General features: G+C 34.8%; 1 protein-coding gene across 1 annotated transcript in view; it reads left to right on the forward strand.

Moving 5' to 3' along the window:
- Window positions 1–15,944, forward strand: part of LOC111147002 (von Willebrand factor A domain containing 8) — a 335,372-nt gene that overhangs the window by 40,512 nt on the left and 278,916 nt on the right. The window contains exons 3-4 of the mRNA XM_022502835.1: window positions 2,291–2,421; window positions 5,693–5,803. Of these exons, the coding sequence (XP_022358543.1) occupies window positions 2,291–2,421; window positions 5,693–5,803 (242 nt within the window). The remainder of the gene's footprint in view (window positions 1–2,290; window positions 2,422–5,692; window positions 5,804–15,944) is intronic.

The raw sequence follows: 15,944 nt of genomic DNA on the forward strand, positions 1-15,944 counted from the left end.
CATTGTGTAATTTTATGACAGAGAAGTTAAAGCTTCTTAACTCCTTTATCTTGTGTCATCCTTACACAGCAAGCTGACTAACTCATCTTGAAATAAGAAAGAGTAAACTATATATCACAAAGATGGATTTAGGCCTGAAGTAGGAAAGAAAATAGTTTAAGTGGACATTTGATAGTTATAAATGAAGTCGAGTCTCCAGTCTCAGGTGAATTGCTTCCACAGCATCCTGAAACTGCTTGGTAGATTCTCAGAGGTCTAGGTCTTAGAGCAATGTTTCTCAATCTGTTTTTCATTATTGCTCATCCAAGGACATTTAACCCCCAACTTGTCTTTCCCCAATCTCATGAAATGTTAATATCACAGATCTTCTACATATCTTTTACGTACAGTATCCCTTTAGTGGACAGCAGACCATTGTAACATCTAACGATTTTTTTCAACCCCTCTTCCAGGACCAGTTTTTGCCCCCTCGAGGGTGATAAGCTCCCTGTGCATGTTGTAGAGGATTCAGAGGACAGGAGAGAAGCCAAGCACGTCCACTTAAGTGATGAATCTCCTGATTTTCAGACATAGAGGCACTTGGTTTGGGGAAGTTATGAGATGCTTTAGTGTGATCCCAGTGACATGACAAACCAACCAGGCTACCCCCCAAGCCTTTTTCTTGATCATTTCACCAGGATAAAGAAAATCAGAAATTTCTCTTTATTTTTTCCAATGGTTAAATGTTAGCTTTGTGGGCGGGGTGGGAGGTAGGCTACACTTGTAAAGTTGTGCTGTTGAGGTTGGTGGGGGAAGCACAGCTTTAGCCTTGGCAAGTGTTCTTAGTTGGATCTTTGAATTCTTTCATGACCTCACTGGGTGATTAAACAAACTGTAAAAAATATGGAATATATCCAGTACATATAAAGGATTTATCTAGCATATATATGTGTGTTTATGTGTAAAATGCAACACAATAATAAAGGAGACACTGTAACCCACATCCAATTTAAGAACTAGAATATTACCAAAAACCATTGAAATTCTCCCGGTTTTTGTTAATATTCTCCCTGAGAATTTCTTTGATTCTCTGTCTAGGTATCCATTATCCTGAATTTATCATTCTCTTGCTTTTTTGCTTCTCAAGCACTGCTTTATTACATATGTATGGATTTCTGATGAATTCAGTTTGCTAGTTTATTGAGTATTATCAAAACAGTATCGTATGAGATTTATTCTGTGACTTAATTTTTTTCACTGAATACCTTTTAAGAGTTAAACATATTGGAAGTAGTCGTAGTTCATTCTGTTTTTGTCATTATGTAGTATTCCTTTATGTGTATTTTATCCATTTCCAGTCTCCAGTTGTATTTTTATTTTTTTAAGAATGAGTAAGTTTTCCTTTTCTTTGCTATATTCGGTTTTATCTTGAATGACATTCTGTGACTATTCCATCTGTCTCCTGATGTATAAGGGCAAGAGTGTTTCTTAGATACCTAGAAATGCACTTCTTAGGTCACTGGGTGATTTACAAATGAGCAAACACAAATTAATTATTAATTAATTAATTAATATTATATATTATTTAGCATTTAATATATATTTATGTATTTAAAATATTTAATATTATATAATAATTAATTATTAATTAATTAATTCAAACATTTATAAAATGGGTAGGCAGAAGATGAGCAGATTAATGGGTGATTTAATAGTAGACTTAGAAGGGCATTGGAATGAAGTAGTCTACTATTCCCAAGAGTTGGTGTATAAGAATAGACTTAAGTTCTGAAGATGTCAAGTCACTTAAACTTCTCACTGTGAAGTTTGGTAGATCTCACAACCTATTGACAATTTAAGTTAATCGTTTTCTTCAATTTTTCAAGACTGTGATAATCATTAATTGTCTGGGATGATTTGATCATGGTCCCTTATTAGAACAAAAGCACTGGACTGTAAAACTGTGATAAAATAATGATTCCAGTGCCTTATATCGCCCTTGAAAATCACTTTCATTTCTTTAGTGACACTTATAGGTGATCATTCAAATGTTCTTAAAAACTGATAAATGTGGGATTATGTGCCTGTTTATGAGATCATAAACTTTGTCCTATTTTAACATTGATAACAATGGTTTTATTATAAAGCAGTGTGAGAATTTGCCAGGTGTATGTATCAATGAGTATGTATGTGTGTACACATAGATATGCTTTTTAAAATATAATATACTAAATACATTGATTGCTTGGAAATTTATATTATAAGTAGTAGTCTGGTTTGCATTTCGTTTTATTTTATTTTCCTCTTGAAGTTTCAGACTCTGTGGCTCAATCTGTAATTCAGCATCTAAGATGGATAATGCAAAAGGATCTTTTGGGGCAAGATGTCTTTCTAATAGGACCTCCTGGGCCTCTTCGACGTTCTATTGCAATGCAATACCTGGTGAGCATTTGATTCTTATGGATTCCTAAGGGAACTTGAATTAATTATGTTCTAAAATAAATTAAGAATTTATAAAAATATAAGGATTGTTCATTACTTGAAAAAATTTTTCAGGTTGATAAACTGTTTAATAAAGATTTTGGAATAAGTATTCTGGGAAGCAAATGTACATTTATCTTTCATAGCTTTAGGAAATTTTGGCTGCAACTAGAAAGTTCTCAACTTCTGGTAAAAAAGAAATTTAGTGAGTGCTGGGAAGTGTGTAAACCTGGTGATTCACAGACCTGTACCCTTGGGGATAAAAATATATTATATGTTTATTAAAAAAAAAAAAAAGAAATTCAAATTCAGGCAATGAGTGGCAGATAGGATCATAAACTCTGAAATTACAAAACAAAACCCAGTTTTATATTATTCAGGGAATATTTATCTTAGATCCACATTCTAAAATGCCAAATAACTCTCTTGACTTTTTGATGTTGTATAGTCTTCAAAGGAAGCCACAAGTTTGTAAAATAGCTCTTATGTGTTACATGCTTTTTTCCCTTTAGATGGAGAAAATGAGTTTATTAAAACTTGCTTACTGTATTAAACTAGCTTACTGAGCTTTATCCAGCTAGTAAATGATGGAGCTAGACTTCAAATCCTCTCTCTGACCTATTATTCTCTTAAATGTTTGTAGTTCTCTGAGCATAGTTATAAAGTGAATGGAAATATTAAAATCTCAACACAGTTTAAAAATAATGTATAGGACTATTTTTCTACTTTGCCAGGTTTAATAGGCATTGTTCTATTGATGGGAGGAAGAATGCTATCAGGTGAAGTTGTTCTGAAGATATTTTTTAGGATGAAGAGAAGAACTTTGTTTTCAGCTTCCTTGTGTTACTTGATATTAAAGAATTGATTTCTGTGCTATTGAAATATGCTTTCTGTACTCTTTTATTTTAGTAGTAGTTTTATTTTGGTACTTCTAAAATCATATAGGATGAGGATGATAAAAATACAATGGGCAGGGGCACCTGGGTGGATCAGTGGGTTAAATCCTCTGCCTTTGGCTCAGGTCGTGATCCCAGGATCCTGGGATCGAGCCCCGCATCGGGCTCTCTGTTCAGCGGGGAGCCTGCTTCCTCCTCTCTCTCTGCCTGCCTCTCTGCCTACTTGTGATCTCTGTCTGCCTAATAAATAAATAAAATCTTTAAAAAAAAAAAATACAATGGGCAAGTCAGAACCTAACTTCTTTGAGCTCATACTTTTCCTCATATTTTATATGTGTTCCTAGAACCAGCTTGTGAGATATAATGGGTCATTGTAGTATTAGCCTTATTTTATTAATAAACAAGGCAAAGTGGTTTATCTAGGAATGCTGAGTCAGCTGCTGAGAATCCATTCTACCTGGTTCATTACAATGACCACAGTACCTTACTTTGGTTTTGTTTCTGACAAGACCGTGAAGCTTGTTAGGAATGTGGAATGAGAAAGTCTGGGAGATTACAGGAGTCTTGTTGGTTCAAAATGCAGTATAAGTCTGTAAGTGTGAAACCTGTATTTCTAAAAAAAACCTACAAACTTTAAATTATGAAACAGAACTGAGGCAGTTTTAGGATGTGGAAATACACATAAGAAAGCTTACTAGCGTAAGCTTCCTTGCAAACTCTGCAAGTGGGTACTGTTGCCATTAGATATCAAAGCCTATGCTTAGTAATATCCAGAGTAGATGAAGACTTTACAGGCAGAGATTTTGGGGCAAGCCTGCTGAACCAATAAGAAATGAAGTAGAAATAATTTGATAGCTGTGTCTCTTTTATATTTAATCCATGTAGCAGTTTTATGATAGCTCCCAAAAAACTCAACAGACCCCTGCTGCCTCCTGTATCTGCTGCTCCTGGTACTGTTGGTGAAGTTGCTCAGACCATCCCTGGGAAGCAGCTGCTGGTGCTTGTCTGGTCTGAGCTGTCAGTGTGGCAGTTTAGGGTGTTACTCTGGTACAAATTAACAATAAGAGGTATGTATGACTTTGTCAACCAGTTTTGACAGGGTTTTCCAGTGACCACTTTCAACCAGTCAGTGAACCCGACATGATGGTACCAGTGATGTGTTCCAGAAGCAAGAAGGAGGTATCCACTAACAAGAGGAGTTGCCGCTTTAATCCAAAAGTGTGCTTTCACTGGCAGTTCATTCTTATTTAGAAAAATATTGTTTGGTATCACCATATCTTCATCATTATATGTGTGTTTTCTCTATTTAAAATGTTTTCTTCTTTTCATACGTACTTGAATTTATGGGTGTATGGAAACAGGCGTATATTATAAAAACAAAATGAAAATGACACTATATTTTTATCAGCATTACATGGAGATAAGGCAGAGGGGAAAAAATCCTATTGTATGGACTTATCCTCTTTTACCATGAATGGCATGCTCATTCAATTTTCTTCTTTATACGTCAGTAAATTAATTTGTTCTTCCTGTTTAATAACAACATATTGTATGCCTTATTTAACTGAGAGCAGCATTGTTTTTAATTCAATATTGTAAAACCAAGGATGATGTTAAAAACTTTTTGTACATAATTGTCACATGCAGGGCAAAATGACATTAGGGATGCATAAATTATTCCAAAAGAAATGAATTCTGGATGGTTTCCCCTTCAAACCAAAATGTTTGTTTTCTGTGAAAGAATTCTATTTTCCCTCTCCTTCCTCTCCTCCTTTCATCCTTCTTCTTGTCCTTCCTGAAGAGCTGTGTTTGTTTTCTTTCCCTCTTCTGTTGATCTTTGTATTAATATTTACCTTATTTTCACACTTGGTAAAGTGTGAACCCAACATATCACATATGGTTGGTAAACATTGGTTAATGGACTTAATTAATGTAGATGCCCTTTAAGAAAAAGGTGAACATTACTTACTTAAATGACTATCATTTGTGAAAAAACTAAGCAAGTTATTACTCGTGGTATTTGAAGAGAATTCTATAAAAAATACTAAGATTTACAAGACCTGACTATGATTATTATTGCTTAAGAAGTAAATAATTATTAAGTAGTGAACTATTGGATGCAGCAGAAGTAGAGCTCCGAGGAGAGGTACATGCATGTTTTTCATTAACGTTCAATGTTTTGCATTTTTCTCAAAGCTAAGACTCAGAAGGATGTAATTCAGAATTCCATTTAGAATGCTCTTCTCTAGGGCAGTAACATTGTAGTATAACTGGCTCCAAAGCATATGTTGGGAATTGGATTTAATTTTGGGACATTTTCACTCTCTGCTCTACAGGAGCTGACCAGACGGGAAGTTGAATACATTGCCTTGTCCAGGGACACCACTGAAACCGATCTCAAACAGCGTCGAGAGATCCGAGGAGGCACAGCTTTTTACATTGATCAGGCAAGTTCTTATCACACTGCAACACATGACTGTTTAGTCCAGGTCTATGCAAAATTGATTTTTAAAGTAGAATAGAGCTAGCTCATGTGATAGTGAAGATAATGTACTGTGCCTTCTCTAGACAGATTTAATTTAGAATTTTGGTTTTCCTGTTCTTGGAAATGCCTTCTTGGTTTAGCACTAAGTAGAAAGTGTAGATGAATTAATGGTTCTAAAATGTTACCTAAAGATCAATATGCTGATTTCTTAATTTTTAATTGCTTCCTAGTACTTGCACATAGAAATTTGAATTTTTAAAAAGGAATTAAGGAGATTTTAATATAGGAAATTGTCCAGCACATTTAGAAAGTATTCTCCATCTAAAAGTCAGGTAGGTAAAGGTGTATTAAGCATAGTGAAATTAAGTATATACTTCCAGGTACTACATCCTTTCTGGGGGAGAGGTAGGTTCTTAGGTGCAGATTACCAACTAAGATGATATTTTATCAATATTATAATGAAGCTTGTTGAACATTTCTTCACACGTGTAGCTTAAAATATTAAATATTGTTCTTCATTAGGAATACCTAATAGAAAAAAGGACAGAAATCTTAATTCAGCATCTCATAGAGGAAAGATTTCAAATGTCCAGGAAATTCATAACAAGATGCTTTGCTTTCTCGTTTATAAAAGTAAAAATTAAAACATTAATGGGCCTTTGTTTTTCTTTGACCTTTCATATTATTAAAGATTAAAGAATCTTCTAATGTCCATTGTTTATGGGGAAAAAGGGATGAGGAAACAGCATTGCAGTTTTGTAAGAAAATGTGGCAATATCTATCAAAAGAAAAATTAAGTATATTTGGACTCAGCAGTTATGTTTCTGGCAATTTTTCTTCCAAATGTTATTCATATAAAATATGCAAAGTTATGTATGCAACAGTATTTATTGTAGCATTGTTTGATATATAAAACTATAAGTGAAAACTGTAATTATACTTAGGAGGGGCGCCCGGGTGGCTCAGTTGGTTAATCCCCTGACTCTTGATTTCGGCTCAGGTCATGATCTCAGGGTTGTGAGATCAAGCTCCGCATCAGTCTCCACACTGGTGTCTGCTTGAGAGTCTCTCTCTCCCTCTTCCTTTGCCGCTCCCCCGTCTCTGTCTCTTTCTGTCTCTCCCTCTATCTAAAAAAAAAATTTAAGGAAACTAGTTAAACTAGTTAAATAAATAACAGTAAGCAGAATTCTCTATAGCCATTAAAAAGAATGTTATAATAGGAAAGAAGTCTAGGATGAAGCATCAAAATGACATTGTAAGACAGCGTATGTAATATGATCCTATTTGTGGTAAAAAGGAAAAAAGAAATAATGTAAATGGTTGTGTATATGTTGGAAATTTCTAGAAGGATACACAAGAATCAGTTAACAGAGCTTACTTGTGTGGAAGTGTGACCCTGCATCTGGGGTGGGGTGAGGAAGGAATTTTCATAGTTCTCTAAATTTGAAGCTTCCCCATGAGCATACTATTTATAATTAAAAGAGTATACATTTAACACTTGAACAATAAGTGGGTTAGGGTTGCTGACCCCTGAGCAGTCAATAACCTGCATATAAATTTTGTTTCCCCCAAAACTTAATAGCCTACTGTTGACTGGAAGCCTTACCAATAACAAACAGTTGATAAATAGATTTTGGATATTATATGTATTATATACTCTATTCTTACAATAAACTAAGTTAGAAAAAAGAAAACGTTATTAAGAGCATCACAAAAAAACATTTATAGTACTATACTATAATGAAAAAATCTTCATATAAGTGGATCAAATTCAATTCATCAAATTGAATCTTCAAATATGCATTTAAGTGGATCAGATTCAGTTCAAATGTGTTATACAAGGGTCAAGTTACTATAAGTGTAAAAAAAACCACTGAGTGGAAGACTTTCTGGAGACCTGGATATTCACATTGTCTATAGATTACTTTATTCACATTGTCTATAGATTACTTTATTAGTTACAAAAAGGAAAGATATACTTAAGATGGGGAGATTTGGCAGTCTCCCCCTTAAAGGATGGTGATCATACTTAGCATCATGTAGTGAGAAAATCTGAGTTCACATTTCCAATTAAAAAGTAATCCTTTGTGGATGAAGCCCAGAAGTACATTTTAAAGAAATCTGTTTTATTCACCTAGTGCCATGGTTCACTTTGTACGTTATTTCTAATTACATGTGGAAAAAAAATACACTTTTACAATGCCTGCCTCTTTTCTGAATCTAGGGAGGCCAAGAGTAAGGAGCTGGAGAGAGCATAGAAAACCGAGACTACAGCCGAAGTAGTGGAGAGGAGATGGGAACAGATTGATTGATTTATCTATTCATTTGTTTATTTAAAAGATTTTAATTATTTATTTGAGAGAGAGAGAGAGAGAGAGCACAAACGGAGAGGGGGAGAGGGAGAAGCAGGCTCCCCTCTGAGCAAGGAACCCAGGGCAAGGACCTTGGGATCATGACCTGAGCTGAGGGCAGACACTTAATGGTCTGAATCACACAGGCGCCCAGATGAGAATAGATTTAATGACACTGAAAGAACTGGGTGTTTGGTAGAGTGTGGATTTAAAAACATATTTTGAATGAATTTTATATCTGGATTGATTGTTGTAATGCAAATAGTGAAGAAGAGAAAATGGACTTTTATATGTTTATTGTTTAAAGGAACCTTAAAACTTTTTATTTCTTGAAACATAAATTATTTAGATAACACTGTGTAATATTATACTGTGCCTGCCATTTTAAAAAGCACAGTTCTGGATGATATCTATTTTATAGTTCATAAAATATTTAAAGTGCTATTATAAGTGTATGGTAATATCTTACACTTTATGTTTTCTTGGCAACTCCTACTTTTTATGATGAACATCCGTTATTTGGGATGTAATCCACAGACATCTTCCAAGCCTATAATTGTGGCATAGGAACATTGGTCCTTTTCCTAAGTTACTTCAGACTATTTGTTGAGATTATATCTGAGTTTCCTATTTTTTCTTCTGTCTCTTAATATTCCTTATTATTTGTTCATAATCAGATCTAACAGTTCCTTGCTTACATCCATGCAATCCTATTACACCCAAAATAAAATCTGAACCCTTTAATGTGGCCACAGTACTTTGCAGGACCTAATCTTGTCTACCTCAGCTCCTTTCCCTCTTTCCCTAGCTTTCTAGGCTCCTGTTTCATGGCCTTGTTTTCTTAAAAATAGATTGAATGCTTTCCAGCCTCAGAACCTTTGTATTTAATATTTCCTCTGCCTGGTATAATCTTCTCCCAGATCTATATATTCCTGCCTCCTCATCATTCAGATTATAAATTCTCAGAACATTTTAGTAATCACTGATGATGCCCACACTCCTTACACAATACAGTGCTGTCATGTTACACAATGTGATCCTCAGAGTACCTGTCACTACGTAAATTTACCTAATATTTCTGTGTTTCCATGTTTATTGTCTGCATTTCCTACCAGAATGTAACTTTCTTGTTTATCTCTGGCACCTAAAAACTGTCTGGAAGATAATTGGCCCTTTTATTTGATGATAGGTTTCTCCTTTGGATAATCAGTCCTGTTAAAATTTTAAGTAAATTAACAATAAAAAGGTTCTGGATAAGACGAGGGGGCACACCAATGGAAAAGGTATTTATCTTTTTGACATCTATTTTGAGTGATCAGAAGGAATAAATCCCATCTGAGTTCTAGATAGATGAAGTTGTCAGATAATTACCAGCTGGTCATATGTTGTTAGACTGAAAGGTCTTTATTTTATTTGGAAATTTCTTTAACATGTTTAATATTATTAACCATAATAACACAACAATAAGAATAATAAACATTCTTAATTTGGTGTCTGAGATCAAGAGAGAGGCAGTATCTTCATTAACCAGTAGGTGATGGCTCTAACCTAGATAGGCCAAGATGGGTGAAAAAATGCCTGTGGCCATCTGGTGGGTCCTGGGAGAGAAAGTTTGGGTTGTTCAGTGTGCCTGATGCATGCACATGTGAGTAATGTTCAAGTAATTACTAATTGACTCTTCAGCTGGAAACCTTGGCAAAACCCCCAATTCCAAGTTGAGGGTCATGACTATCAACCTTTTCACTTATCTTCATTCACACGAGATTAAGGATGATTGATCATAAAGTCAGAGGTTAAACTGAACTGTACTCCTGAAGGTTAGAATTAGGTTAGTAATTCTATAGTAGGGAATTTGTATTTTCTTTCTGATTAATAATATTATAAATGCTCTTTATAGATACATGTGTATTGATGTCATTTTATAGTGATGTATTTAATACATCATTTAATATGATGTATTTTATAGATATATGTGTGTGTATACAAATACTATATAGAGAGAATTTCTTAAATATTCACCAAAATGACTGTTACGTGTCAGGCACACTCTAGAATGACAGCAAAAGAAACAAATTCCTGTCATCATAGAGGTTTTTTTTTTTTTTTTTTAAATACTGTTCATTTTTGGAGCAGTCTAGACATTTTCAAGAATAATTCAAGAATTATATGTATTGCCAAATTGCTTTTCAGAAAGGATGTTCCAATTCACACTTAAGTCAGTGCACTGTGCGTGATTGCCTCATGGATTCTTGTCAGCACTGGATATTTATTTGTATGTACTTTGCCAAATTAATAGGCTTTAATTTGCATTAAAAAATTACTAAGCAGGCTGAGTGTTTCTAATACATTTATTGGCTATTGTTCCTATAAGATGTCAGTGAATTGAGTGGATATAGAAAAGGAGAAGGGTACCGATGAAGTAAGTTATAGTCTCTTAAGAAAATGTTGAAATTTATACTATGCTTTATATGTAAATATTTGCCAAAGCTTATCCATCTGTTCATGTAGAGTTAATTTAAGTATTTTAAGTACTTTTTATATAATTACCTTGCTAAGCGGGTTACAGATTAATCTTTTAAAAAAGAATTGGTTAAAGAAGAGAAATAAGAAAATTTATATGATTGGTATTTTGACACCCATGGAGACATAAGGAGAGTTAAAGATATTTTGCTACCACATGACCTGTCCTTTGCCTCAGAAGATAAAATAACCTGAAAAAAATCTAAATCGTTGTTATTCTAACCCTTTAAGATCCTATTAATGTACTTTCCCCGCCTTATTTGTTGACATTCTCTTTATTAATTCTGTTTATTGCCATGTGACTCCAAAGAGCTGGAGTGGAAGACTTTAAATCAATAGAAAATTGCTTGCATTACTCAAGTATGAGCCAATATAAATTAACTAAGCTACAAATAAATAACATTTCGGTTTTAATGTCTTACTGAGAGGTGACACTGAAGATAATTTGGGGAGTAGAAAGCCAGGATGGGGAAAGTAAAATGATTTTAACTTTTCCTAAGCCAGGAACTCTTTTCACCTTAGAATCTTGTTGATACATTTGACACTTTCTCTCCAGTTCCATAATGTATGAGGTACATATTTAATGTTAAGCATAAAAATGCACTTTAAACAATTACATAGTATTTTAATGTCTTCTTTTCTGTTTGGGGTTATTCCTTTTTTTTTTTTTTAAGATTTTATTTATTTATTTGAGAGAGAGAAAGAGTGCACACAAGCTGGGGTGGAAAAGGAGGGAGAGAGAGAAGCAGACTCCCTGCTGAGCAGGGACCCTGAGGTGTGGCTGGTTCCCAGGACTCTGAGATTATGACCTGAGCCAAGGGCTGATGTTTAATTCCATGAGCCACCCAGATGCCCCTGTTTGGGATTATTCTTGATTCTCTCTTATTAATAGAAAAAAAAAGGATTAATCTTTTTTTAATGCGCTGCTTAAATAGTAGAGGTCATCAAAAGCAACTCCTAATAAGTTGAATAACAGTGCTGTTGATCAGAAAATAAGATTTCTATTTTGTCAAAATAGGGAAAAACAGTTACTTGTAAACTTAATCCTATTTGTGGATGCTGAAGCTACTTTCTACATGTAACCACTGTTAAAATAACGAAGTTGTATTTCAGAAGTTTGTTGCTAAATTAAGTATTTGGAATTTGGAAAGCATCACCTAGAAACAAGGCTGTTGAGAGTGGCTAAATTACTTGTTACTTGCACCAGACCCTTTACAGCCGTATTGTTAATAATAATTTCTAATTGTCACTTGGACAGTTGGAGAAGGGCTCTCTGTTTATTCTGGCCTCTGTGTTAGTCGGAACTCAAGCCTTGGCTCCTTACTATATTGCCATCTTGCTTAGGCCAACTCTTGTGTACTCATATAATGTTAACTGTTTGACAGATTTATATAATTCGTTTGAAAAATCAGGGCACATAATATAACACCGTAGGTTAACTATACTGAAATTAGTTTAAAAATCAAGACATAGTAACAACTTTTATTGAGACCTCTGTTGTGCTAGGTGCCTTATATGAGTGCATGTAATCCTCAAAATATCCTTAGGATGGGGATGACTTCCCCATCTTATAGGTAAAGTAACTGAGTCTTAGAGGGCCATGGTCATACAACTGCTAAACAGGAGAGGTGGGATTTGAACCAGGATCTGTCCAGTTCCAAAGTTTGTATTCTTTGTATCATATCTATTTCCCTGAAAGAACGACAATGATGATGTTGATGATGACGGCCACCATGACTACAAGGATGAGAGTATTAACAGTACAACAGCTAATCATTTTGTACAGGTTTACTTGAGCCAGAGGTTATCTTGGTTAATCTTCACCACAATCTGTGAGATAAGCACCATAAATGGTGTGGCTTAAGAAAGAAATGGAAGCTCAGAGAGGTAAAGTGACTAGCCTAAATTTCCCATCGCAGGTAAGTGGTAGAGCACTGAAAAATCCATCTGATCCTATTCTCATATTTTAAAATAAAGAACTTAAAGTTTAATTATTTTTGTTTTTGTTTGGCTTCCTCAGTGCTGTTAAACTGTAGCCATTCCGAGTCACTTGAAGCTTTTTGGAATCTGTTTTCATTAAATTGTGGTTTTATCAGTAATAATTTCTATTTTAATTAGGTCCGATAACTTTAAATTTAATTTCCAGTACTGCTTTCTTTCATAGATAGTGACAATGTACAATACCCCTTGAGGATATTCTCATTTAGTAAATGAGGACACAGACCTCCAGATTAATTGTTTGCCTAAGGTCTTTTATCAAATCAGAAGCAAATCTAGAACAGAGGCTTATTACATGGTTTTTGATTTTTAGGTCATGCAGCCTCCTTTATCTTGAAACCCTTCATGCCTACATGTTGGATTGTTAAAACTGATATGGTTTGTCCAGAAAGATCTTGCTGCATTTTTTCTGATTTCTATTTGAGAAAATTAGGTCTCTGGTAATTCTATAGCTTGAAGGGCAGGAAAGGATCCTTATGGTTGATGTAATTTCTGCTTTGAGTAACTATCACAAGTATTCATTCTATATAAAATATGTATGCATTGCCCCTTCTTTTTTTAAGATTTCAGGAGAAAAAGTATACCACCATTCCTTTATTCAAAAATCCGTATAGAAAATTTTTGAACTATGTAGCTTAAGTCATTCATGCTGACGGTTAAATTTGTTCTGTTCTCCTAACAAGTGTGGGCATACATAACTATTATCCTTCATATAAAAATCCTTCCTAAACTTACATAACAGCATCTTTTAACTGAGAGGTTACATTTTTATTCCATAAACACCAAAAGCCTTCTGTGAGCCAGTTTTGCACTAGGATGACATAAAAGGCAGTGTTCTCACCCCTTGAACCTGAGAATCTTGCTGGGGAGATGAAACAGGCATATGGAAGAACAAGGAGAACTTGAGCATTGTGGCTCTACACTCATGTGCTGAGCAGACAGAGGGCAAAAAGGGCATCGATGCAGACAGGGTGGGCTGTTTGAGCCTCTGTTGGGCACAAAACCTATAACAATTAATTTTTCTCCAGCATGTCCAATTAAGTCTGAGACTTACCACATGGTACAATATGTTGATATATTCGATTACTTAATGGATTTGGTATGTAGTTTTTTTTTTTTTTAACATTCTTCTTTACAAAGGTGATGAGATTGCATTACTAAAGTTTGACAGTACTGATTAAAGTATTTCATACTTTATAGTTTCATACTTTTATAGACTACTTTAAGGAACAATCAGGAAACAAGATGATGCGGATTAGTAACTAGTATTATTTCTATAAACTCAGTGATTCAGATTTAGTTACTAAAAAGTATCTTTTTAAGGTTTTCTCCTTTTAGCCAGTACTCTTGCCTGCATTTAAAATTTTTAATTTACGTGTATGTACCGAGTCTATAACCACATATCCAAAGGGCAAGTCGGGAAGAAAGTTAAAAATCTTGGGTGATCCTTTGTGTATGATTTTTTTCTTTTCAGTCTTTTTCATATAAAAAATATATACCACTCATAAATTTATAATTCTCTTTTTCTTATCTTTGGATCCATTTGCACTATAAAGCATCCACTCATTGCCACTCAAATGGTGTGTAAATAAATAATTAATACGAAAAAAGTTTAGGGGTATTTTAAAAAATAATATTCTTCATAAAGTTGAGGTAAGTTGCATAATCATAGATCTCATTGTTGAAATAGAGTTTTCAGATGGCATGATTCAGTCTCTAACTTCCAGCAGGTAAAATAGGATTATCTTGAGCACAACAGAGTACGAGAGATACGGAGATAATGGTGCCTGTTCCAATTGATTCTTTCAGTAAAGTGAACAGGGAGTGAAGGAAGGCTCCCGTTGAGAAGGTACAGTGCAGATGAACGCATAAACTATTTAGAGGTTACACTTGCGTTGTTTAAGGAATTAGAAGTACTGAATTTTGGGTGGCAGGAGAATCAATGAGATTTTATTATTTATTTATTTTAAAGATTTTTATGTATTTATTCGACAGGGTGAGTGAGTGCAAGAAAGAGAGTGCAAGAGGGGGGAGTGGGAAAGGGAAAAGCAGGCTCCCCACTCCAGGGAGCCCAGGACCCTGGGATCATGACCTGAGCTGAAGGCGTACACTTAACCAACCGAGCCACCCAGGCACCCTCAATGAGACTTTAATTGAAATTGCCACCAGGAAGAGGGCCTGGTTTAGAAAGAAGTCATATTTGATTCAGCATGTTGAGTTTGAACACGTCTATGGAGATGTTTAAAAGATATTTGGAAATGGGAGCATGGAGATCAGGAGGAAGGTTGGGATCACATACTATGTTTCTCAAGAAAGAGGAGATAAAGAAAATTTAAAAAATGTTATCTATTGTTATTGCTGTTTACTTAATGTAGCATATAACATAGCACCTGTCACATAATGGCTACTCAGTGAACCAGTGAGGATTTATGGGAGCATGTTAGAGCTTTGCTAATGAAATAACAAATGAGGGAAGAGGAAGGGAAAGGGTAAGGGCAGAACCTTAGGGAATGCTTGCTCTTGATTTTTTTTTTTTTTTAAGAGGGCAGGAGTCAGAGGAAGGATTGAGGAAAGCCAGAGGGAAAACCTACCTGGTAAATATCTTAAGATCGAACATGAAGCACAAGAGAGGATCAAGGGAAGAGGGTGGGAGGAAAGGAGAACATGAAGAGTAAGAAAATGCCTTCTTTTTTTGGTGCTTGCAAGTGAGCAGTTTTAGTAAAATAAGAGCGATGGAGGCTTAGTAGAGGCAGTGTGTATGGGGACTATTCCTCATGGGACTTGAAGACAAATAGATGATGTTGAGAGGTATTAGGAGACTATAGATTTTCGTAAAGTGCAGACATGTTTGTAGAAGAGAAGGAAGTTAAAAGTTCAGTTAAGAGGTAGTTGATGGAAGATTTTAGAAAAGGTGAGAGTGGATGCCTCTAAGCTCAAGGTGGAAAGGGCTGGCCTTGGACGTTGTCAAAGACAGAAATAAGAGTAGGGAAGACACAGAGGGATTGTGTGATAGAGTTAAGGAAAGCCATGGAATCACAATTCTGATGACTTTAATCATCATGGTAAAGTACATCATAGAAAGAAATGAAAAGGACTGGAAGCTTGGCTTGGCAATAATTTCTATAAGAAATGAAGAAAGTATTTTCTTTTTTTTTTTTTTCTTTTTAAAGATTTTATTTATTTATTTGTTAGAGAGAGAGAGAGAGCATGAGCACAGGCAGACAGAGTGGTAGG

Source organism: Enhydra lutris, unplaced genomic scaffold (assembly GCF_002288905.1).
Source record: "Enhydra lutris kenyoni isolate GAN:26980312 unplaced genomic scaffold, ASM228890v2 scaffoldscaffold15, whole genome shotgun sequence".
Classification (NCBI taxonomy): Eukaryota; Metazoa; Chordata; class Mammalia; order Carnivora; family Mustelidae; genus Enhydra; species Enhydra lutris.